The sequence below is a fragment of the Melozone crissalis genome, unplaced genomic scaffold, assembly GCF_028551555.1.
Source record: "Melozone crissalis strain CALT ecotype California unplaced genomic scaffold, PUWL_Pcris_2 ptg000008l_1, whole genome shotgun sequence".
Classification (NCBI taxonomy): Eukaryota; Metazoa; Chordata; class Aves; order Passeriformes; family Passerellidae; genus Melozone; species Melozone crissalis.
The window spans coordinates 16,023,673-16,049,210 of NW_026535786.1; the positions used below are offsets into that span (position 1 = coordinate 16,023,673).

The window sequence follows — 25,538 nt, forward strand, 5'->3', positions numbered from 1 at the left end:
TCATTCCTCCAACTGTCCAAAGCAGGAGGAGGGGAAGGGGGGGAGCCAAAGAGGAGCCTTGTGCAGACTCTTCCCCAGTCCCTTCTCATTAGTCCGTTTGAACTTCCAGTCTCCTCCGAAAGCCAAGGAAGGGGAGCACGACCAGGCTGGGACGCCTTCTGCTGGAAGTGGCGACAGCGCGACTGACGAAACGCAGAAGGTGGCTGTGGAGGGTCCCGGGATTGCGCTGAGGGAAAAGACGTCCCCCCACCATCTCCTGCCCCCAAGTTGCCAGCTCTGATGCGGGCACCCATCCGCCACCCACTTGCCTCTGATGAGAACCCTTCTGGGCTCAGGCTATGATCGCTGCTGCTGCGGGCTGTGGAGCCTCCTCTCGCCCTGACCTTCTTCTGCCACAGGAGCAGCCCAACATCTGGTGGGGATTAATGTTTACTTCTCTGGCTGGACGCTGTACGGGACCCCCGATGTTGCTCCCTGGGAGCGGGACACGGGCGGTGGTCTGAGGAGAAGAGCACGAATTTTGTCGCCCAGCGTGAGGCCGGGGGGAGGGGGGCAAGGCAGGAGGGGGGTGAACCTCTTTTGGGACTAACCTCATGAAGAACAAGGGAGCCAAACAGAAACTCAAGAGGAAGGGAGCCGCGAGCGCGTTCGGCTGCGACCTGACGGAGTATCTGGAGAGCTCTGGGCAGGATGGTAAATGCTTCTTTATTCTCGCTCTGGTCGCAGAAAAGCCAAGCGCGTGTCCCCCTGTTCTTACTGGCAGGACTGCAAACCAGACCTTTCCAAAAGCTAAGGGTTAGACAACCTGGAGCTGATTTATCCCCGGGAAGTGGAGTCACTGCCCCGTTACTCACAATGAATGAACGGTCGGAAGATTGCTTTGGTGATGCATCTGCATGACCCTTGCATGAGTAGTGCTGTGTGTGTGGAAAGGACTGGGCTGGGGTTCTCGGGCTGCCTAAGTGTGTACAAAGACAGCCTGACATCAGTCGTGATGTCCTCTCCCATCTATCTGGAAGGGAGTAACAGGCTTTTAGCGAATCAGGTCTGGAAATCTGAATGGTGCTCAGTGTTGCCTCCTCCAGGATTTCAAAATCCACCTTAAGTCCACGAAACTAGAATTTTGGAGGACTCTGGGGAGGAACTGGACTCCAGTACAGTTCCCATGTTGTCCTTGGACAGCTGGATGGAGACAGGACAGAGACTGGGTAATGGGGTGGAGTACGGTGTGTGGTGTAGGAGACATCTGAGCTAACACGTTCACCACCCTGCCTGTTGGCTTTCACTCCTTCTCCCCTTGACCTTCGTGCTCCCAGGTATTGAATGAGAACACAGTAGCTCAGACAAGAGGTAACTCCAATAAAATAAGGGGGTCCTGAGTTTGAAATAGTCAGTCCTTGATGAGGGAAGGAGCAGAACATTTTTTCTTAAAGTGGGTTGAATGACAAGAGAAGTGGTTGTGAGTTTGGCCAGCAGAAGGACCTGCAGTTTAGCGAGAGGAAAAAATAAATACATGCCTGTTACCGTCCGTGATGTTAGCATTGTGATCCCTATTTAGCGTTGTGTTCCAATTTGAACTGACCAATTTTACCAATGTCAGGTTATTTCAAGGAAAAAAAAAGACTTCTAGCAGCAATGCCAGTTTTGTACAGGGAGAGCTGTACAATCAGGTCTTTCATTTGCTGATGAGCATGGCTGATGAAGTGCAGTGTGGAACCACACTGGCAGAGGGATGGGCTGCATAACAGGAGTACTTTCCATTGCACAGTGAAGAGGGCAGCAAATGTATCACTAAGATGAAGTGTTATATATGTGCATTTATTTAGGTATGGGGGAAAACCAGACGTTCAATTGCATTGTGGGCTGTCTGCAACAGGTACTGGATCTTTTAACTTATATAGCTCTTAACAGCAATTGAATTAAGTGTCAAAAAAATAACAGACTTAATGAGCTGATGTCCCTTTGCCAGTGTGAGTTACTGACAGATAAATTCCATCCAGTGCTACCATGGACCTCTGTGGTGAAGGAACTATTTACAGCTGTTTACAGGAGCACTGGAAAACAAGGCAGGGATGGCGGGCACAGGCAGTATATTCACTTGAAGCAGCAAGGGGAATTTTAAAGACAAAAAAATACTTACTGCAGTTGAAATTAGGCCAGATGAGCAAAATCTATTACCTAAAATGCCATCTTTTTTTTTTTTTTTTAATATAAGTCTTTTGAGAACAAGAAGGAAGGACATTTTCTCAAATCTCATTTGTAGCATGGTTCACAGTTCCAATGTACTTATCTCTCCATGCTGAGGAGCAGTGGGGAGAGTAGGAAGTTCCTTTACTTTATGTGGTACTGCTGTTTTTTCAGTAGCACATCCCATTGCCCAGTGCTGTGGGATCCAGAAATGAAAGGCTCAGTTGTTGTAGGTTTATTGGTAAGGGTGTAAGTTGGATTAGAAGCTCCAATTCATCAGGACAAGGGGAAAAGAAATTAAAGTATTAGAGATATAAATTTTGTTGGTAGTAGGACTCTCAGGATAAATAGGAATGACCAAGAATGCTGAAGTGATGTCTTGGGGGAAAAAAGGAAGGTTGAGATGTCACCAGGACATCACAAACTTGCAACCAAATTAGAAGAGCATTCAGGGTATGAGAGATGGTTGATTTGGGGAGAGTTGAATTGTCCTGCGAAGAATTATGTCCAGTGACAAGTCAGTGCTCCTGTAAGCAGCAGGTTTTACAGGGACATGAAGCTGTAGCTTTGTTTTTTTCTCAGTGCTGTGTGTTTAACTGGTGTGATGCAGGCTCAGGTTGTTCCCTACTGAGAAGCAATGAAGTTCTAAGACTGTTCCTGATATCTGAGAGTCAGGAGCAGGAGAGCTCTTTGGCTGCTGTCCAGCAAACATTTTGTTGTGCTGTGGGCCTTTCTGCAAGCAGGTTTGAAGTGTACCCAGAAGGGTTAACCGTAAAGAAGATGCTGTGGGCCCGGCAGGACGTGAGTCATACTGGTTGTGCTTTCCGTGCTCAGGTTTGCTTTAGGCCATCCTGCAGTGCTGGTGTGTGTGACTGGAGCTGCACAGAGGCTGAGACCTGCTTTGCTGCTGCTGGCCAGGCGAGCACAGGGGGTAGCCCAGGCTAGTGAAGACGATTCAATTTGGAATTTTCCCCTCGGGGTTAGTACATGACCTTTACAGTTAGGGGGTGCTGCGCTACTTGCGCTATGCTTTGTGCAGGAGAGGCACAACTTGAGTCCCTACATGCTTGTGGTTGTTGATGAGCAGCTTGTGCTTTCTGTACGGACCTTAGTCCCTGTGCTGTTGCCAAATTCCATTGGAGAGAATGATATTCTGCTAAAGGTATCAGCATTTCCTCTCTTCCCATGTAACTCTTTAATGACTTGCTATGGTTCTCTTCAGAGACAGCCAAAGACCCTGCTGTCTCCCTTACCAGATCCATGTACCTAAGCCTCTCTTAGAAAGAACTTTATGATAATACAATAAAAGCTGCAGCAGAGCTACAAAGCATTAAAAAAAGATCAAATAGGAAGACTTTAGCAGGTACAGTGAAGCAGCTCAGGAGCCAGAAACATGATACAAAGCCTTTAGCTGCAAGTTGATTCTTTCAGATCTGACACAGGTCAGTGGTGATGGGCAGATGTGGATGTCTGGTGGCTGGTTGGACACTCAGATGTGTTGAATTTACTGTGTTTCAAGTCAGTTCCTGTCAGTACCACATTTGACCCTACTTGGCCTTTTCCTGCTGGCAGTGTCTGCACAGACACTGGTCACACTTCTTATGGGGGCAGACTGCTATCAGTGCACACAAGCATTTAAAATCATGACTCAGGCCACAAAAACCACCACATAAAATCTTTGCTGGGTTCTTTGTCCGCTTTCTGTTTTCCAAAACTTCATTGTGCATCTGGGTTATGTTTTCAAGTCTTTCTTTGGTAAGAGGGCTAGAAACTCGGGGAAAAATAAACTTCTCTTCCTCCTCACCATAATTATCAAACAATGGCTTAAATAGCAGCGTGTATGAGGACAAGCTCACATTAGACATAAAGGAATGATGGCTGGCAATACCAGTGAGGAAAAGTTGTCTAATTTTATGTAGTCCCTCCTGTGTCACTTCCAGCACTGAGTCCATACTTGAAGGCAAGTGATCTTTTGGAATATAAAAGCTTCACTAGAAAGCAGTGTCCATGCTCAGGCTTTGGACATGGGTAGGTATCCATGCAGAAGGAAGTGAGTACTAATGGCCCTTTACTAAAACTTTTTACTGTGCCAAACTTTATTGAAGTGCATCGGTGTAATGGGGCTAACAGATAATTGTCTTGAAGGATTAACATTAGAGTCATGTTCTGGCCTCTTGATAACCAGCTTGGTTTCCAGAGGAGAAAAATGCATTGTGCCTCTGCTGAAGTCAGTGGGAATTGCACATCAGGCTCTCAGTTACTGTAATAACAACAGTGTAATTTTCTGGTGACGAATAGGCCAGCAGAGAAGACAAGACACAAGTTTGTGCACCATCTTTAGCTGGGGCAGGACACTCTGAACTCCTTAAGAAAACAGTCACAAAGAACAGTCTTGCTTCTGGTTATATCACAAAAGTATTGTAAGAGGAGGCTATTGTAAGAGTCAAAGCTGTTAAAGTGAGAGGAGCTAAATCAAAAGGAATTTTAATATTCCTAGTGCTTCTAACTGTGGGAAATTCAAGCTGGGATTTCAGGTATACAGCCACGTACAACTTCCACTCTTTAAAATGGAAATGCACACAGCATCTACAAGAATTGAATTGTGATGGTAAAAGATTATCCAGTCTTTTGTATAGGAACTGCTAACGATCCAGACCTACCTTTGCTTCATATGCTTAGAGCCAGGTAGAACTTGGAAAAAGGCTGAATGTTTCCTGTGTTTTTTTGGTATGCTGGTGTCTAGATGTTGGGCTAAGAGGTGCTACCAGGTGTGCATAAAGCCAAATCTCAGACTTGATGCCTTGTTCTTATGGTGCAGGTCAGCTCTGTGTGTCTGAGATTCCCCTATTTGCTGGAGAGTTAATTCTGCTGCTGCTGTACCCCTCTGTGGTTTCTTCCACATCTGTTTCCTGCCTGATGTTGTCTGATTGGGATGCAATGAGCTCAGCTTTTCCCCTCAGCCCCCTCCCACACTCCCCACAGCTCCCTCAATGGCTCTCACCCTGAGCCTGTAGCACCCAAACCCCTTCCTATCTATTCATCTGATGCAGCTTATTAGCTTTGTTTGTTACTTGCTTTAGAAAAAAAGGGCTGCTTCGTTTGAGAAGTTTTGGAGCCACCAACTGCCTTGTTCTCCCCACTTGAGGGGAGAGAGAGCAAGAGCAGCCAGGAGCACTCCCTGAGGCTGGGGAGGGAAGAGGAGCTGTTGTCTTCAAATGTAGACAGGGAGACATGAGAGGAAACCCTTACAGTACTATGGGAAAAGGAGACAACAACATGGCTTGCCCATATGACACTCTTCTGTGCTGTGTGGCTGTGCAGTGGCTGCTTCTGCCTGGTCACAACTACGTTTGAATGAAAGAATAAGGAATGTTTTCATTTTGCATTAGTGGTCTCAAAAAGCTGGTGGCTCTGGCCAACCCTGACTCTACAAGCAGGTTCTTCAATGCATCTGAGAGGTGCAGTAGGCAAAGACTTTGCTGTGGCATAGGCAGGTAGTTCAGAGGGAAAGCAGTAACAATAATTCAGCAGTAACAAGCCGGGTACAAAGGAAAGGTGGGTTTGGATACTGCTTGCTTGTTTTGGTACAGCCCCTTGCGCACCCTGTCCTCTGCGCAGTGATTTTGTCATCATGCATTTCACTGTGAAGCTGCCTTGCCCATACACGACTGGATAAGGAGACCTGTCACTCAGGAAAGAATTTCTTGCTTCAAGAGCAGACTCCCTTTGAGTCAATCATTAAACCTGCCACACAGATGTGAAACAGCTTTTCTGGGCCCTGTGGCTTTCTTTCCTCACCCTGGCATGTCTTTCGGGATAGGAGCATGCTGGGATGAGCATGAGGGTGCATGCAAGTCCATAGTACAAATAACTGTGCCATACTTTTGGGTAGGTGCTTTTGGTTAGTGCTGCATGCAACAAGTCCTGGGAAAATTGCTGAAGAATCATTAAAGGCAAACTGGAGGAAAAAGAAGAAGCTTTTATTTATTTTTTTTTTTAAAGTCCCCTTGGAAAAATGAAAATGCCACATGCTCATTTAATCTGCTGCAGAAGAATGAAGAGCTGCATTCATCCCTCTCTCAAAATTAGAAACTGTGGCACTGGGGATTTCTGTCTCAAGAACTGATCAAGCTGAAAAGAACCTTTTTGTGGAGCCAAATTGCCTTCAATCTAGATCTCTTTCCTGACCTACCTTACTCTGTGGCTATGCAAACACTTGTCTCCATTCAAGGAAGGAAGTGGCAGGGGCTGGGAGGAGAACAGGACAAGAACGGCCTCTTGGGCCGGCTCAGAAATGCTCTAGTCCTCTTTATTTTTGTGTGTGGTGTGCTCTGGGGTCTGATCCACATTTCACACTGCTGGTATGCTGGGAGGCCACATGGCCTGTGCTCTGTGGGGTCTATTCCTGGCTCTAGTCATGCAGGCTGTGTGGATATTTAAGGCTGCATCCCCTCCCTTGTGACAGGAGCAGAAGGGACAGTTGAACTCTGATGTTTGGGGGGAAAGAAGTGGGATTGTTATTGTACAGTGAAGGAGAGCTGTGGCAGCGGGGCCTGAGAGCTGAGTACATGTATGGGCAGGTGGAGGAGCTAGGCTGGGCTTTGAGGGAAGACAGCTCCTTGGCCTTTCAGTGTCTGCCAAAGCGTGTCTATGGACAAGAGATGAGCTTTGCTGCCAAAGTGGATACTGTGGAGGAAATTATTAATAATGTAAATTCTTGCATTTTCTCCACCCTCTGTCACAAGTGGTGCATCACATTTTGAGTCCCAGATACCAGCCTCTATGGCAACAAGTGAGAGCAAAAAGACACTGGGAACAATGGGAACAGAAGCCATCTGTTTGCTTCTGCTACTTTGCTGTTCCTTCTTGTTTTGGATTATGTTTGTGTTACTTCCTCAATCTGTTTCTGGTTCCTGGGACCTGGATTTTTGTGTCTCTGTGGCACAGTGTTACTGTTGTTTAACATTCATGTTGCAAGCTCAGCTCCTTGTTCTGTATTGACTTTCCATTGCTAGCACTGTGTGATTAGCAGAGAACTCTTGCATGTTGCCTGCTGCTTTACATTTCCCTGACTGAGCACTGCAGGAGGCAGATGTGTGGTTTGCATGCACCGAGCCCCACTTTGATCCTGCCTTCTCCCCCACCCCTGCAAACAGCATGAATCACATCTTGCCTGCAGATCTTAGGTTAGGACACGTATTTCGATTTAGCAAATGTTTTCTCTTTGTTGGTAGCAGCTGATTTCATCTGAACTTGGAAACCAAGGAGTAGGGACTCCACTGCTTGTGGTGCCACAGCTCTCAAAGGTTCAGGGAAACAGCTGTGCTGGATGAAGCACTGACAGTGCACAGGGTGGATGTGCAACACAGGCTGAGCTAGCAAGGGATGGGCAACTCTGGGAGGTCCCCATTGGTCAGGGTGGCTTGGGTCCCAGCTTTGGTGCAGGCCTGGTTCTAGTTTGGAGAGCTCAGAAAGCATCTGTAACTTGGGCTTGGCATATATGACGCAGTTCTACAGCAGCAACATTTGCTGGCAGGCAGGGTTGTGCCAAAAATGTATGTTCCAGTGTTTCTCCTTTAACGGTAATGGGGAAATGAAAACAACCTGTCAGTGATGGCATAAGCAGCCCCGCTCTGAAGGGCTGGGCTGGGGTGGCTGTCAGATTGACTGCCCACATCATGGCTTGGACTGGATCTCGGTCTGGAGGGTGATTAAAGGATGGAGAGCTACCAGCATCTGCCTCCAGTCCAGCAGCACCAGCAGGGTGCCAGATACACTTAGAGCTCTGACAGGGAAACCTACAGATATCTTATTGAAATGCAAAGGCTGCTAAATGGCTGCACTGCTGGTTATTTCAAGGGCAGCTAGTGTTCCTAGCCGCCTACCAGTGGCTCCTTTCCATACATTCCCTGAGCCTCAAGCCTCAGCTGTCCTTTGCTCGCATGCCAGAGCCTTCAGCTTCTCTGCTGATAACTTCAGTTAATGTGTTTTGCATTGTCAACAACAACAACAACCCAAAACAAACCAACCAAACAAAAAACCCACAAAAAAGCCCCAAACAAAAAAAAAATCTGCAGTATGTTTACAATGCACACAGAGAACAGTGTAGCATAAATTGAATTTATTGTTAAATGAAATTACGTTGTGCAACAGTGCTGACTGTATTATTATAACTTTCATACTTAATTCAATAATGTAGACTCTGTTTTCCACATTTATCTGAAACCACAAGCAGACTTTCCAATCTTCTGCACCAGTGTGATTGCAGATAAGAAAGTACTTCACCATGGACTTAAGATCTACCTTTTTGTCAGATGCTGGGGCCTTTGCATACAATGAAGTCATAGCCACCAATACTGACCCTCACCCTCACTCAGGTGCCAGATCCCTGCTACGCCTGTGTGTGACAGCGAGGAGTTCAGTCCCTAATGCTACAAATCTCATGGAACATAAGTGCACAGGGGATTGCCAGTCCTGTTTCACCCCCCCTGCCTTGAACAGGACCCTGCACCTGGATTAGATCCCCCATTTTCACCTGAGTGGGAGCCCTTTGATTTTAACAGTGCACCAAAAGTGGAAGAGCAAAACTCATGCTTTTTGCCATCAGTTCCTCCAGCTCAGTTGCTGTGTTCCCATTTGGGAGCGGCCACCTGGCCTAGGTTCAAACCAGCCTTCTTCCACCCTGGTGTCAGCTGGGATGATGGGTGTGACAGACTCAGTTCCAGGCAATGTCAGGTTGGCTGCATGGCTGCCTCAGCTTAGGTGAGTTAATGTCCATGTAGGAAGAGTTACCTTAACAGCAGTAGAAAATGTTACAGAATCACAGAATTACTGAGCAGGGACTTCTTGAGATTAACTAGACCAAACCCTCTGCTCAAGCATGGTCAGCTTGAGCCAGTTGCCCAAGACTGTGTCCAGTTGAATTTTAAATATCTCCACAGAATTTTGGATGTAACCTCTGTGAGCAAACTGATCCAGCCTCAGACTACCATCAGAGTAAAAAAAGATTGTGTTCAGATGGAATCTCCTGGTTTTTAATTTATGTATCTTGAATTGTCAATAGGTACAACTGAGAATAGACTTGCTCCCTTTTCTTCATTCCCTTCCAGCAGGTCTTCATTCACAATGATAGATCCTTCCTAATCCTTCTGTTATACAGGATAAGATGATCCTGGCCTCTCCTCACATGAGAGATGCTCGAGTCCTTTAATCATCTCTGTGGCCCTGAGCTGAGCTTGCTCCAGCAAGTCCTTCTTGTACTGTGGAGCCCAGAGCTGGACACAGGACTCCAGCTGTGGGCTCAGCAATGCTGAGCAGAGGGGAAGGATCACCTCCCTCAACCTGCTGGCAACTCACCTCCTAACTCTTCTGATGTTCTCAGTAATCTATGCAGTTACTAGCAGAGATTTTCCTTGGTATTCCAGTTTTTGCTGGCAATTCAATCAATAACGTGCAATCAGGGCATTGTAAAGGATCCTTTCTACCTTGCCTATGCTCTTTCTGCCCTGGTTAATACCCAAAAGGAATTGTCTTTTCATAAAGAGCCCCAGTTCTTTAATGCTTTCTGAAGTTTTGCTGCTGGTCAGCCCAAATAAATTGATTTATATAATACACTGCTCTGCTGCATCTTCTGAAAGCCATGCAGAGCTTTGGCCTAATAGCAAGTCTACAAAAAATGCATTGAAGCAGCACACCTTTCTCAGGTGGTGTTTGTTCCCCTGTCCTCCCCCAAAGCCACAGTGCACAGGGCATTGTGGCCAAAGCATGTCCAGCAGACTGGAGAGTGAGAAACTTTGCTGCCAAAATGGATACAGTAGGGGAAATTATTAATAATGCAAACCTTGCTTTTTCTCCACCCACTCTCACCAGTGGAGCATCACATTTCAAGTCCCAGATACCAGCCTCTATGGCAACAAGGGAGAGCAGAAAGGCACTGGGAACAAGGGGAGCAGAATTTGTGTTACATCTCCAGCACAGGGATCGAGCAAGGGGAGGGGAAACTCACATCCCTTTGCAGGATTCTCAGCTGTGTCTGCTGCTCTTAGAAATATGCCCTGAGCAGCTGACTTGGGTTCATAGCAATTTGTCTCCAGCTCCTCACTGCCCTCTTCTACGCTCAGGGCTCAGCTAACTAAATGCCTTTGGAAATGCTATTATCTCCTGTGCTCTCTGGGGCCAGGAGCAGCGTGAAGATTGATCATCTGGAACAGGAGGCTTTGTTTAGTTCTATAAAGTACAGAGGAGTTAAAGAAAGAACAAAAAATAAACGCCAAACCCAATGCAAAACTCACTTTAAATCTCATGCCCTTTATTTGCTCTCACCAATCTGGGAACGTGAATGTATTTTGTTTTGTCATGTCATTAGATACTATCACATGAGGAAATTGTTAGAGGAGATATACTTGCATCTCTAGAACAGGGATTGAACATCCAAATGGCCAGGAGATATTCCTGATATAAATAAGTTGTGTAATTTATTTCCTGAAGAGCATCAGACCGGAGACCAGGTCAGCTTCTCTGATACAAACTTCATTTAAAGGATGCCCTGGCTGGTGTTCACTAAACACAGTGGCATTGATACTGTGTTTTTACCTGAAAGATGCTGAACATGCTCACAAATTTTCTATACACGTGGGATGCAAGGCTGAGAATCCAGGCTGGATCTGTGCCTGTACTCACCATCTATATTCACTGGCTCATCAAAAAAATGCTGATTTAGCAGACAGAACACTGGGAGGCAGGGTGTCTGTGTGTGTGTTGTGTGTGTGCTTATCTGCAGCTGAATATTTCAGTTGGGATATTTTTTGATACATTGGCATTCTGCATTTACCATCTCAGCAGTGAATGTGACTGTCAGTCCTGTTGCAGACAGGCAGCTTGGCAGCACAACAGAGCCATCCAGCATGTGGAAAACCCTTTGCTGCACATGCAGCTAGTGCTGGCATTTCTATTCCTCTCCCATTGTGGTGGTAGCAGTCACACCTCAGGAGGTTCAGAGGTGTGATCAGGCAGGGTGAGCTTCCTTCTTGAGCCCTTGCATCTGTGCTGCAATTTGTGTGAAATAAATAAGCTGTCAGAGGGACTGAATTGTTTACTTTCTTTGTGCAAAATCAGAGAGGGAAACAGCTTCACCATTTTGCTCATTCTGTTTTTATCTTCTCAGTGTGCCCCAATTGGTAGTGCATTTTCCTTACCCTTGTTCTGGTCAGGTAATTTCAGATACATGAGAGGCTAAATGAGAACAAACTCTCTTGTGAGATTTATTGCATCTTCTGCTTCTAATCAAGGCAGAAAAATAGAGCAACAGACTTCCTTCTGTAATCCTGTTCTCTCCATTCCAGTCCCGACTGGAAACCAGAAGTACAACAAGGAGGAATGCAGAAAAAAAAAAAAGTTAAAACAAATGTCCTGGAATCTCTAAGAAGAGTGTGGGGTTTGGCCTGAGGTAATGGCTCAGGGGTGCAGAGGGGGCATGGAGGATTCTCCCTTCTCTCAAGTGTTTTCAGTTCCCCCTGCTTAGCTGTTATTTTTTACCTCCCCCTGTGCTACCCTCCCCGTCTCTCTCCATTTTGATGACTTTATTGCCAGGATGGCAGTATGAGCATGTTGCCAAAGTCAATACATCAAGCTCTGTGCCCAAGGCAGGCTTAGGAGCAGTAAATGAGAAGAGCTGGTCTTGATCCATTGGGTCCATCATTCTTCCCTCCTGGCTCGATAGTGACTTACACACTGCTGCCTGAGGTTCGCTGCGTAAAGCCACAAACGGGAGCTGAGCCAGGAAATTCAGTTCCATATCCCAGTAACTTCAGTTTGGGGTCATCCTCCAGACTTGCCAGAACCTAGATAAGGAATGGAGTCCCCGGCAGCCCCATCTGTAGATCAGGTGGGTGTAGGTGACCCAGTGCCTGCTGTCCTCCTCGGGGTGGCAGGCAGAACACGGTGCTGGAGGCAGCCCTCCATCGCTGCTCACAAACCTGCTTGGGGCAGGGAGGAGCTGATGTGACAAACACAAAGGAGGGCTAGGAGTCCTAATTAGTCCTAATTTCTATCCTGCTAAAACACCCATCTGTCACTCTGCTGCAATAATGAGATTTGAGGAGATTAACTGGATACTGGTGAGGGCCCTCAGCATGGCAGCTCAGTGAGTGTGCTGCTGCTCAGCTTTAAGCCACGCTTGCAGCAATTACACCCCAAGCAGGTTTTTATGTCTGGGTAGTGCTTGCATGGGAGTGGCCCAAAAAAATCTGCTACAGGAATGGGGTGGGTGATTCAGAAGACGGCAAGCATAGATTCAGCTCTGTCAAGTTGCTGTCTAGGCGTCATGTGGGGAAATGTTGCCATTTGGGCACATGGTAAAACAAGGACCCCAATATTTAAAAAATCCCTGGTTTATCTTTTTCTTTCCTAGAGGACAGGGTCTCTTTTACAAATGCGCATGCTATGCTGTGTCTTTTCCTTTGCAGAAGAAATTTGTGCTGGAGCTAGGATTTGTTTTTTTATCCGGTGTCCTAAACTGTCACGTAGTGCTGCTCTGCCTGGCTCAACAGCTGCCACCTCCCAGCCTAGAGGTGGGTGGAGTGAGTCTTGTTTTTGCAGTTTGTGAAATATTTCAGGATGTAAGGCACTCATTAAATTATTGATGTTAGCTCTTGGGCATTAAACAGATGTGAACTGCAGCTCTGGATCCTAAGGGCTTTAGAGGCTTATCCCTGCCCTAATGATGGTTCCCTGTTTGGGATTTTCATGCATCTCTCACTGCAGATGTGAACTCACTGCAGGATGGTGGAAGGATTTAGCTGACGGACAAAGGGTGACTGCAAGGCTTTTCTTTGCAACATTATATACCTGTGAAGCAGATCTAATTGAGCTTTGGTAGAAAAAGGGGAAAGACACATGCATGTTTTCTTTAGGAGAATGGAAAAATTAGAAAAATATGTTCCTGTCTCTTGACAGAGCATACTTTCAGGGTATGAAAAGATTTTGAATAGTTGTGATTCAAGGAACAGTGCAGGTGCACCTGATATCAATTCTTGCGCTTAAGGAAAGATATTGTAGCTTGTAATGTGCCTTATTCCTATCCCTTTTCCCAGCCCTGCCTCCTTGAAAAGTGGCTGGCAGCAGCAGCACTGCTGACTTTACCTTGTGGTGATGGCAGGGTGGAGGTTGGGACTTTCAGTGCAGCTCTGTCTCTGCAGTACCTTCAGCTCTTTGGCTGGGCTGTGGAGGTGAAAAGCAGCACCTTGGCTGATGAGGGACAAGGAAGGGAAGGTAGAGAATGTAACAAATATGGCACCAAGAGCTGTTGAGATCTCTGGACAAGTTTGACGGCTGCTTTCTGGTTCCCAGGGAACTGACTGCAAACAAAACTCTGTGTATGGCAGGAAAATCCGCTGCCAGGTTTGACAGGGGTCTGTGTTTGTGTTTGGATGGGAAGCATTCAAGAGGCTTCTCCCTTCACCTTTGCTTTCCCACCCATTCTCCCCTCTCTGCTTCGGGGCGCTGAGGGGCACAAAACCCTCCTGTTTGTTGTGGGGCAGAAGAAGGGTGAGGGCCTTCCATGACCCTCTCCTCCCCTCAGCAGTTTGCGTGGTAATTAGCTCGTCCCTAGCAGACAAGCCCACAGCCCAACAGAGCGACAATTCAGATGCTGAACAATGTCCAATTATCCCAGCCCTGGGAGCAAGTGGCCACTCCCTGACACGTGGGCTCCGTGTCCCTGGCCAGATGGCTCCTCAGACTCCCTTGGCTGGCCCAGTAATGCTGCTTGGGGAATTTGACACGTGTCAGCAGTTTTGGCTGAGTGCTTTCGTGAGCTACCAGCAGTGCAGTTGCCTGAAATATTGGGAAGAGCTCAGTGTGCACCCCAGGAAGTGTCACCCACTCCATGCCCTGTGCTGAGGCAGGGCTGCTGGCTACAAGGGAACATGGGTGCTCACCTGTGGAGGGAGATCTCGCAGCCTCAGCTTGGCTACCTGTATTTCCCATCTGGTTTGGTGACCTGCTGGAGATGTAAGCAGCTTAAAAGCACACCTTTTGCTTTTCTCTTTGCATTCCATCATTTGTGCACCAGTGAGGGCTGAACTGCTCAGATTGGAGTTGGAACTGCATGAAGGAGGTGGCAGGGGTCCCACCCATGGCATGCCACAGGCCGTGGCAAGCTCTGCCCCTGCCAGTGCCTGGCTCAATGAGAGACCTTAGGGCACTCCTTTTTCCACATCCTACCTCCCTCAGTGATTAAATGATGCTGGTATCACCTTCTTTTTGGTGCAAAGTTCCCATTATTGTTGTTATTAAATGGGAAGAGTCCTAGCTGTTTTCATCACCCAGTGCTGAAAAGTGGGCTCTTGCAGCTCTGGGGAGTTACACATTGGCTGAGAGTGAGGGCAGGGAAGGATTGGACTCACCCAGCTTGCCTTTCTCAGCAGGTTCCATACCAAGAGGCTCTGAGGGAGGTGTGAGGAGCACCAGGGTGGCATCACATGCCCAGAGTGCTTCGTTGTGACTTGGCTTCTGCCCCAAAACGTGACAATTCAGCTTTGAAGAGAACATGACAGCCATAACCTCTGGGGTTAGGAAATGGAAAAAACAATTCAGCATGGATCTGAAATAGCAGAAGAGATTACCCTAGACTGGAGCTTGGCCAGGCTGCTTCTGCTAATCTTGCAAAAAAAAAAAAAAAAGGAAACCAAGCAGAAAAATAAAAAACACTACAAAGAATTTCTGCAAGGCTTCATTTTATAGTCTCTGATTTAGAAGGCAGAATGTGCAATAACACAGCTTTCCCTTTGCACACCATGGGATGGGTTCATTACTGACTCATGGATAGGACTGCCCCTTACTAGTTGCCTGAAGCAACTTTGATTGATTCTGGTTTTAGGACCAGGCCCAACCTTAATTTATGGATAGAAGTTAATGATAATGCATCCAAAGAAACAGCTGGGAGGAAAGAAGTGTGGCAGAGAAATGGAAAAGGACACTGGAGGAAATGAATGGGAAAAGGGAATAAGGGAAAAAGTAGTATGGAGAAAAGCATGTGAGGAAATTCCAACATGCATGAAAGGGAGCAGACGAAGGCTGGAAAAACTACTCTGAGGGCAAAGCTGACTGTATTGGAACAAATGTAGACTGCAATGAATGGTGGAAGAGAGAGGGCTGTAAGTGGGAAGAAAATTCAACATCGTGGCAGCTTTTTAGTGGGGGTGTTACAGAGGAAGAGACACTGTTCTGGGTACAGACAGTTGGAGGATAGACAGGAACATGCTCAAAGTGTCGACCACGCTTGTTATACAAAACTCCTCTTCCAGATATTTACCCAAAAGTGAGACAAGGCAATTGGTAAAAGAATAATTTCTGACTTGTTTCAGCCCTTGGAACAAATTTGGTTTTATGAAGTGCAAAGGAGATGCCATTGAGTTACTACATTGCAAGTGACGTTTTTTTAATCAGCTAACTACATTTTTTCATTCCCCTTTTGGCGCCTAACTGATGTTAAAATGAGCTTCAGTCTCTGACTGGTTCCAAAGTCTATGGATGAGGACAAGAGCAGCTTTGCCTTGCTTGGACAAGCTCTCAATGTTTAAATGTGCTCATCTTCATCACCTGCTGACGGATGTGGTGCTTCAGCTTCCTTTGCTTTGGAAGCCTGTGCTATGAATCAAAACTTCTCTGATTTTACAGTGTCCAGCATGGTCCTGCTTTTAGATCATTCAGTTCATCCCCCTTTGAGACACACCTGTGCAAGAATATGAATTTAGCCTGGAGTTTTCTTCTCTCTGAAACAGGTCAGCCATATACTAAAATCAGGATACAGGTCATGGCCTGAAGTGTGGCTCAGCTGTGTTGGCTGCATGGAACTGTGAAGGCAAAGAGATGATGGACTTGTACAGCAGTACTGTAGCTATCAAAATGTAAGGAAGTTTGATTAAGTATGATCTCAACGCCCTTTTCCTGCAACACCCCTTCTTGTGTTTGCAAAGTGTTTGTTAGTGTCTCAAAGCCCTTAGTACAGCAAGATCCAGGAGTCAGAAAGACAAAAGAAACACAGTCCAGAAACCCAATTCCTGGACATATGCCTTTGAGAAATGTAGTGCATTAAAGGTTTTTTTCTTTGGTTGCTTCCTCTTTCCTTGCTTCCTCCAGTCTTTGTTATTCCCAGCAACGACTTTATTTACTTATTTGCTTCTTCCCAAACCACTGGACAGACGGGGGCTTCATCAGGGAGCAGTTTAGCTGGAGTGGGCAAAACAATGGGGCTTTAATCAGGGTGCCTCCAGCAGCCACTGCTGGCCAGAGGTTTCTCTGAATTCCCAACATGGAACAGTTGCCTCTTTCATGAAGTGCCTGTGGGATGAGCACAGGATTGCTACACCCAAAGCATTTTCATGCAGCCACAGCTCTCTGAAAGGAAACACTGCTGAGGACACCGCCTGCAACGCCCCAAGCTACTGGGGTGACCAGCATGAGAGAGTCTTTCTTCCAGGCCTGGGCTGTGTTTGCCTTCCACATGCAATATGTGAATAGCTCAAGTCTGGAAAGTGTTTAGGAAAGCATCTAACTTTTCTCTTAAAGGAGAAAAGAAAATAAAGGAGGGAAAAAGAAAAAGAGAACGTCAGGGATAAAGAAATAGTTTCCAGTGACTTGATGCAGTGTGGCCAAACTATTTGTAATAATTTCCTTTAAATTCCTTTTATATAGAAAGAATTAAATATGAAATCATGAATCAGGAAGCAGTCATCCTGCCAGCCAGTGACATGTACAGAGACATCAGAGCAAAGTGAGAAAGACACAGAACAGCAGGAGACTTGCAAAAACCTTTTTTAGCTCTCTCTTTTTCTTCCTCTTTTTGTTTAGTGTACACATTCATGTAGAACTAACATTTCTGACCCAAAAGGAGCTGCGGGAATCTCCTGCTGTTCCTTGTCTCTCCGATGGCAGCCCTAAACCTTCCTGTCTTGATGTGTCTCATCTGTCTGTGTTTCCTGATGGATGTTGCAATCCCCAGATGTTTGGATACCTGATTCATCTCAAAGAAGACTGTGAAACATTAGGTATTTTTAAATATCCAGCTTTATAATTGCTTTGTTTAACTTTGCAGCATTCTGAACTCATGTAAGGCAATAATAAAAATCACTGCTGTTTTCCTTCAAAGTTTTTTGCCATTGCTGCTTCTAAATTTGTGTGCACACAATAGCTTTTGCCTTTGCACTAGCAAGGTTATAACATTCCTGTTTCCTGAATTCGTGTTTTTCCAATGGCTTTTTTTCAAACCCTCTGTAAAGGTTCCTATCAGGAGTGCCCAGGCTTTTGTGCAAAGGAGGATGGATGTTACCCAAGTGCTACCAAACTCAAGAAATCTCCGAAACAAAACCTGAAGTCAGAAGAAACAGAGCTTGTGCCTGTTGTCTGCAAAGGTCTACAGGCCCACAAAGCTGACTTGGGTTGGATTTGAGTTTTGCATATCTCAGAAGCCTGCTGGATTACACTCTGGAGCTCTCTGGAGCCTTTGCTGTGTCTTGGCCAAAATGAGAGCTGAAGATGCCTCTCTGAAGCCCTGTTCATTTCTTGAACTTACTCTTCTCAGATTGCTCTGATCAGGGCTGAATTTGAAGTACAGACGCCTGACTTCAATTTCCCTGAAATACAGGGTGTTCATCTCAGGATTTTTATCTGAGTCTGTCTCTAGCTTGGCTCCAAGGGAAAAGAGAATAAATACTACAGGCCAGGAGACTGCAGATGCAAAAAATTATAGGCTTTAAAATGTCACTAGCTGAGCACATAATAGATATTCTTCACATTTTATGATTAGCTGTTGTGTTCTGTTGGCCAGTGCTGCCTTCCTGATGTAATTTATAAAGGAGTCTCAGGTCAGGGTGAGGCAAGCCAGATTCAAAACTGGATTTCCTGAGAACACCGCTATCTTTTGCAACTTTTCCTTAGCTTTCTCTGAGCAGGACAAGCTTGCCTGTGTACACCTGACTGTGACTCCCACCCGCTTTGCCATCTCCCCTTCCATTCCTAGTCCAACAGGACGTCATTCCCCCAAATATCTGCTTGCATACTGCAAAGCAAACTGGTTTATGAACCGGGTTATGCAGCTGAATCATGCCATCATGCCCAGCTTTTCAGATCAAGGGAAGTGCCTTATGTGTAGGATTCATACAGCTGTCTCCCATCTCTGCCCAGAGCCATCTTAGAAACTGGGATGACCTGAATGCTGTGCGTGAAACCAGTCTCTACCTGAGGCCATCTGTGCCCAGGGGACCAGGGCGCTGGTCTTTAGGCCTTGGCAGCTGTATCTGCACTTAATGGATTTGTATTGATGTGTTTCCTTGCAACTTCTTTCATCTGGTGCTCAGGTGGGCCAGAGGCACAGCTGGCCTCACTGAATGTCCCCTGCCCAGCATCCTCTGGTGTGTGAAGCTGTGGAGTAGAGGGGGCTGTGCAGAGCAGTGTGGCGGAGTTGGATGGAGCCGGGCTGTACAAGCCAAAGGATCCAGTTAGGAGCAAACCCCTTGTCTGTATGTTGTGCCACGAGCCTTCCCTAGCACGGGGCTCTCATCACTCTGTGTGTTCTTTCAACCACTCCATACACAGAGTCTCTTACAGTGGGACACAAGCAGTTTAAGGGATTTTCATGCTGTCAGAAAAAAAGAGTCTTCATTTTGTTACTGTGGCTCTGAAAGGTTTCTCCAGCACCTTGTAGCCTCTGACTCCTTGCCTCCATTTCAGCATGCTGCCTTTCACCACTGAGCTCTTCCTGAGGCACAGCCTGCATGGCGTGGGGCCAGCCTCTGACCTCAGTGATACTAGTATAAATCTGGGATACTGCAGCCAACTGGTATGGAAGTACTCAGCTCTGGATATACAGAAAGTATTCCCAGCCATAAAGGGGCTTATGATTTGGGTTAGTGAAACAGCAGATCAAAGGCAACTTCTATGTGATGGGGATACTTGCAAATCTCTCTTGTGACAAAGTGTTTCTGCAACATCTACACTTTCCTTGTTACTACTAGAGTGAGCCATAACTTAATTCCAAGGATGTCCAAGGAGTGCACCAGAACTCAACTGATGCAAAGAATGAAAAAAATAACCAAATTTTAGGTGGATTTGTCCACAGAAGGTTGGCTGTTGTAAGTTGCTGCATTTGACATTGAAGACAGTGGTGCTGTCAGTTCCAAGAGAAATAGGTTGTGTTGGCCTAGAACTCTTCTCAGATTGCTGAGAAACTCTTGGTGAGATTGGGTATGGATCAGAGCAGTGTCCAAGTTGAAAGCTTTGATGACACTGTCTGGATAGGAGGTTTTGGAGACCTGGAGACAAGGCATTGTCTGATTTGAGTGTGCTTGACACAGAATGACCTTCCTTGAATGAAACTAAGCTGCAGACAAACATGAACTTTTGTGAGACTTGCAGCAAAATTCCTCTTTGGCCAGGGTCCCTTTTTTCTGTAATTGAAGGAAATTAATGGAAAATAAAGAGTGGGGAAAAGTATTATGATAGGAAAAGATCAACTGAACCTGAGAGAAGCAGAGCAGAGAGCAGGAAGAGCCTCAGCTCATTCCTAAATTGGATCGCATCCTTACTGCAATGCTTCCCAGGAAAGTGCAGTAGAGCAGCCTTGCTCAGTCTTCTCAAGCTGAAGCCAAACATGTTATTTTGGAACAACTGAGAGGCCATGACCAAAATTTTGCAGCGTATTGGTGGGCAAAGAAGAGAGAGAGAGCAGGACAACAGCCCTGGAAGCCCTGAAGGTCCCCCTTGGTACAAACACTTCACGTGGGCCAAGGAGCAATGCTAGGGCAACCCTTACTGGGCAGTGCAGGCTAAAAATGCTTCCTGTGATGGGGCAGAAAGAAATGGCCTGTGGTTGCTAGTTGCTTCAGCTGATTTTCCCCTTTCCTTCCAAGAACTCTGCCCTGGGATGCTGTGACAGCAGGAAGACACATTTTATGGGCAGTTCCCTGAGGTCAGGCGAGCTTGCTGGGCTCAGCATAGACTCTCCTGCAATCTTACAGGGAGCAACATGGCTCAGGAAGGTCCCAGGTCATCTCAGAGCAGTCCTGGGGGCATCTAAGGAGGTCTCTGGGGCAGGATATGCCTGGCTACCCTATCCCTACCCTGACACACCTACCCTTGGATTTGAGAAAAGTCAGCAGAGCTGGAACAGCCATGAGATCTGAGTTCTGACAGCCCTGCAGTCCGCTGGCTCAGGAGGCAGCAGTAAGGCATATATTTGGACTCTTCCTCCAGACAAAGCAGGGAATGTGTCTGAAGGGGTGGATACCCATCCCAATATCCAAAGGAGGGCCCTGAGCCCCCAGCATGGTTTTCCTGTGTGCCTGGCAGCATCAGCAGCTGCTGGTTTGGAACAGTCTGAGTGTCCTTGTGCCAGCCAGGGCAGCTGGAGGTGGATTTGTTTCCTGTTGATTTCATGGCAGTGTTGCTGCTTCAGGCCACTGCTTTGGTGTGAGGAACAACAACATCCTGGAGGAGACACCCAGTGACCTGCTGGCTGCTCCATGGCTGGCCAATGCGCGTGGCCGGCGTGGGAAGCGGGCAGACCACCCTGACGGCACCAACAAAGCCATCGTGCTTGCTGACATTTCAGGGGAACAGAGAAGGGAACAAGGGCTGGGAACAAAAGCTAGGAACAAAAGTCTTTGATGCAGTTTAGAGCTGCAGTTGGAAGATATGGGCCTGAATTGTAAATGCCAGATCCAAGTGCACTTTTGCTGGGGAGGGATTTTAAACCTCCATCCAGGTCCCAAAGGTGGGGCTTGAGTCTGAATTCCAGGGAAAGAAAGTTATGCTGAAAACTGAGTGTGCTGTGAAATTAAAATGAAAGATAAAAAAAGGAAAATAATGAGTAGCTGAGGAGATGGAAGAAGTCAGTAGACAAGGAATGCAAGAAGTGTGGTATAACTGATATGTAAACAGAAAGAGCATCTCTTGCAAGGAATTCAGGCCTCTCCTCACCCACCCCACACCCCCAACCTCCCTTCCCTGAAATGATCAGAAATATTGCAGTTTCTCCCTAGATGACCCCTTGATACAGTCTTGCTATTATTGTGGTATTCAGTTATGAGACAAGCATTCAAGAGGGAAAAAAAGAAGAAAAAAATTATAGAAGTGACACCAAGCCACAAAGCACAGGACCAATTCCAGACATTCCCAGGAGCAGGGCTACTGAAGTCTGGTCTTTTGGCACCAACTGACTTCTAGGACAAACAACCCGAAAGGTTTCTCTGACCATCTGATCAGTGATCTCTGATTCAAATCTCCTGAGGTTTTAGCCTGTATGTTCTGGTTTAGGATAGAACTTTGGTCAGGGAGATTCTTTCTGGTTTGGTGGAAGCTTGGGGGAAATTGATCCTCTTCCAGAAAAACACATTTGTGTGAGATTTTCAACTCAGCTTTCTGGGTCAGTGATTCTGACAAACCAGTTACAATTTCTGCATGTTTTACCAACTTCTGAATTTTTGAACATAAGCTTCTGTTTGCCAGGAGTTGAGATACAAGAAAACTGTCTCTTAACCTTAGGTCTTCCACTATCTCAGTGCATGACTCAGGCTGACAAATCATTTCTGTTTCTCCTGTTTGCACCTATGGGATGAGAATGATCCTTATCCTCTGTTAATTCATGACTCCTTGCCGAGGGCTTAGATTCTTGCTGACATAAGCAAAGCACATTTTGTGAGACTGTGCTGAGGTTTTATCCTCACAATAGGGGACGTGACATACAAGCAAGATTTCAAATGAGGGGGTTTTGTGTCCTGAGGGTTGAAAAGCAAACCATAGGACACTCACCTCCTTTTTTCTCATTCATTGACAAGAAACACATGCAATGTTCTGGGCTTCAGCTTGCAAGAAACAGTGCTGCCATCCTCAGAAGTGTACAGAGAGGAGCAAACTCTAGGCAGGCATTGATGATATCACTCAATGTCCATTAGAGCTCGTTCCTGTTTTGCACTGTACTGTATTCCATCTTCCCTTACCACAAGATTTCCTTTCATCCAGAACTGGAATAAAAAAGGAGAAACTACCCCTAAATAAAAATTCTCCAAAAGGTTTAATTAAGTGAAAAATAACAATATAGGAGTAAATATATTTAACCTTCTAGAAACAATGTAACTGAGTGTTGGTTGAAAAATTGAACTGAATCCATGCATTCTGGTGAAACATTTTGATTTTGTGAAATGCACACTTTCCTACTGGAAAATCTTTCAGCTGGATGATTTTCAAGTGGCCTTTCTTCCCACATGCTCTAGTATCCAATTTAAACTCCAGCTGCTGGTTATTCGTCCCTTGCTGTAGTGAGTGCTGGCACTTATGCTTTCCTTTAACTCAGCAAACTCTTCCAGGGAATCGTTCTGTGGCTTAAAAGGCACCACCTGATAATGACATGGGAAGGCTGGTGAGATGGTTTTGTCTTTGTCTGAGCGGCCAGTGCAGAACCATTCCATTCAGAACAATCTCCTGATGGATTTTGAATATCCAGGAAGCCTGCCTCCCACCGTGTCCCTGAGAAGGCAATCCTTCATGATACTGTGTCCCAGCGTTAGGATGTTTTCCCTACTCTGTAATACCCTCTCACAGTTCCATTCACTCATGGCTACAAGCCCTTGATCATGCAGAAGCAGCTCTTTCCCTCGATGCTGTGCCTCCCTGTGCAGACCACTGCTGTGTGCCTTCATTTCTCTCCTGGTCATTGGGCCAGCTGTGCCTATTTGCCACCAGCACTTTGTTCTTCCTCCCCAGCTAATCCCTGCAGGTCATTAGAGTTTCTGTGCCTTTTCTCTTCCTCCTCCCCATGTGCTGCATGGTATCCTGTTTTCCTTGTAACTGTAGCCACACTGCAGGGCTGAGAGACTCAAGGGTTTTTCCATTAATAATCCCCACGCCCTTTTCCTGGTCAGTACAGTGCTTAAGAGGGATTGAGGTAATTCATTCACGAATAGCAGGCGGTGCTTGGAGAGGGGGAGAGGGTGGCAGGAAGATGTGGGCTCGGTGGGCTCGGTGTCTCCTGTGCCCCCCTCCAGCCAAGGGTGATTTTGCTGCCACAGCAGCTCCTGGTCCCCCATCCCGCTGTGGTGTGTGAGCACTGGCACAGCTCCAGCCATGGAGAGCACACCCTCTGTGCCTGGGAATGCTTGCTCCAGTCAGCACTGCACATTTCAGCAGCCCTGGCCAGCTCCTGCTGGGAGAATGAATGTAGGTGGGCTTTTTTTCCTTTGCGTCGTACACCCTCACCAGAATTTAGGATTTTGCAACTGCACCTTGAGTAAGAATTTCTTCTGGTGAGGAAAAACTAAGCCCCAGTTCACTCTGTTTCAGCTCTGCTGGCTCTGCCAGACTTGGGGCCACATCTGCTGTTGACTATAGTTGCATACAGCTGGAATAATTTTGTTGGCCTCTAGTTTGTGGCAAACTGCAGACAGAAATTGGAGGTATAGTCCTTTGCTTAGTTACTGCAGTGTCTCAGGAAGGTGACTAGGCCACAAATAGGAAAAAAAGGAGAATATCACATTATAAGAGTGTATTTTATTAACATATACTTATGACTCATCCCAGAGGACAATTAGGAACACTAGTTCTACATAGTCTGCTAAGGGACAGGTGCTATTCTGGTTATTGCTGTGTACTCCTCAATAAACACCCTCCCCACCCCACCTGTTTGGCTACAGTGGTATGGATGTGGTATAGAAAATGCTGGGGGGCTCCATTTCCCCAGTCAAGAGAAGCCCTTTCCTGCTGGGGTGCATGTCCTAAGGGAACTCAACTCCTTGCTCTGTGAGGGAGGCCATGGGACCCTCATGGCTGAAATCCTGTGAAGGGCAGGCAGCACTGTTACCCTCTGGCTGTGCTCCTCATCCTCTGCCTTGCGGTGTGTCCCTGTAGCCACAGGCTCCATGTCTATTTCTTACACTGTGCAGCAAGCTGCAGACTTCCTGATGGGAGATGGGACAAGCCCATTGCCTTCTCTAATGGGACAGTGCAAACCTTGAATACCATGGGCTGGGGGAGGCCTGAAATGATGTCTGGTTAGGTTTCCTCTTCTCTGCTGTGGCAGTGACACACACAGGGGCAGTCTGTGGAGCTGAAGTGATTCAGCTTGGTGTGAGCTGTGTTCTGCACATTCGTCGCCCATTTTCTCCACTGCTGATGAAACAGCACTGGCAGTGGTAGTGATTCCTCCATTTGAGAGAATAAAAAGGAAGGCAGTAGTCTGGTGTAAAGGTCTTGGCATTTCCCACAGCTTATGACAGCGCTGCTGGAACGCAGGGGCTGTGGCTGTAGCTGTTCTATTGTGAGCTTGCATTCCTTAGCAGTGGGAAATCGGCAGCTGTAATTAGTCTCTGATGTTCTCTGCTAATAAGTGATTTTCTGCTACTTGCAAATACCAGCATCTCTAAGACATAACTGTATTGATTTGACCTCTTATCTCCTCTCCCTCCTCCTCATTGAGAGGGACCCCAGATGTTCTCCAAGACTACTTGGAAAAAAAGTATGGAAAAAGTATGGAAAAAACCCATCCACCCCTGCTCCTCCCTATTACATCTCTTTCTCCAGTGCTATTTTTTTTCTTTTCCCTGCCATTGGGTAGGAAAATGGTTCCTGCCAGTCCTCATGGAAAAGGACACAGATGCCGTCAGGAAGCCCATTTGCTTTAGGAGGAAGAGGAGCCTGACATCAACAGGAAGAGCTGTGCAGCAGAGCTGCTCCTGCCTCTGAGAGAGGGGGCCTTGAAAACAATGTCAGCTCGCAGTTCAGGACCAGCCAGCAGGAAACGCATGCACCCTGGTGTTTGCTGTGCAGAGGAAATGATAAGCACTACCTGGTCTGACTTGGAGCACAGATAGCATAGGGGGGGAAAAAAAGTGGGGGAGGGGGAGCAGGAAAGTTGTTTTTCTTCATACTGCTTCAGAGCCTGCCGTTTGCAAAATGGAAAACAAAATAAAGTGTGAAATATGGAATATATCAGGAATCTGTGGGGGGCTTGGAAACCGAGGAACACAATTGCCAAGTGATTAGATTTACTGCTTTAGTAACTGCTTGGTATTGGGTTTTTTCCTATTGTTAGCACTGAGAATGACCCTTAGTTTGATAACCCCTGGCATGCATGTTTATTGAGAGGTGAAGGGAGTGAGAGGCTTGTATCCCCTGTGGAGGATTTTTTGTGCAGAAAGACATGGGGACAGTGCTAACACTGGGAGCAGAAGGGCCTCGTGAGTACAAAGAAAAGTGTTGTGTAGATGGATGTCTTTCCTGACTTGTCCTTACTAGGTGAGGGGATAGAAGTCTTCTTGAGAAGTAAGGAGATACCATCATGCTGAATATTTTATTCAGCTTTA

At 46.5% G+C, this 25,538-nt stretch overlaps 1 protein-coding gene across 1 annotated transcript in view; it reads left to right on the forward strand.

The window, feature by feature from the left end:
• The first annotated feature begins 593 nt into the window (after positions 1–593).
• ARHGAP31 (Rho GTPase activating protein 31) overlaps positions 594–25,538 on the forward strand; it is a 59,911-nt gene continuing 34,966 nt past the window's right edge. The window contains exon 1 of the mRNA XM_054269948.1: positions 594–693. Coding sequence (XP_054125923.1) covers positions 594–693 — 100 coding nt within the window. The remainder of the gene's footprint in view (positions 694–25,538) is intronic.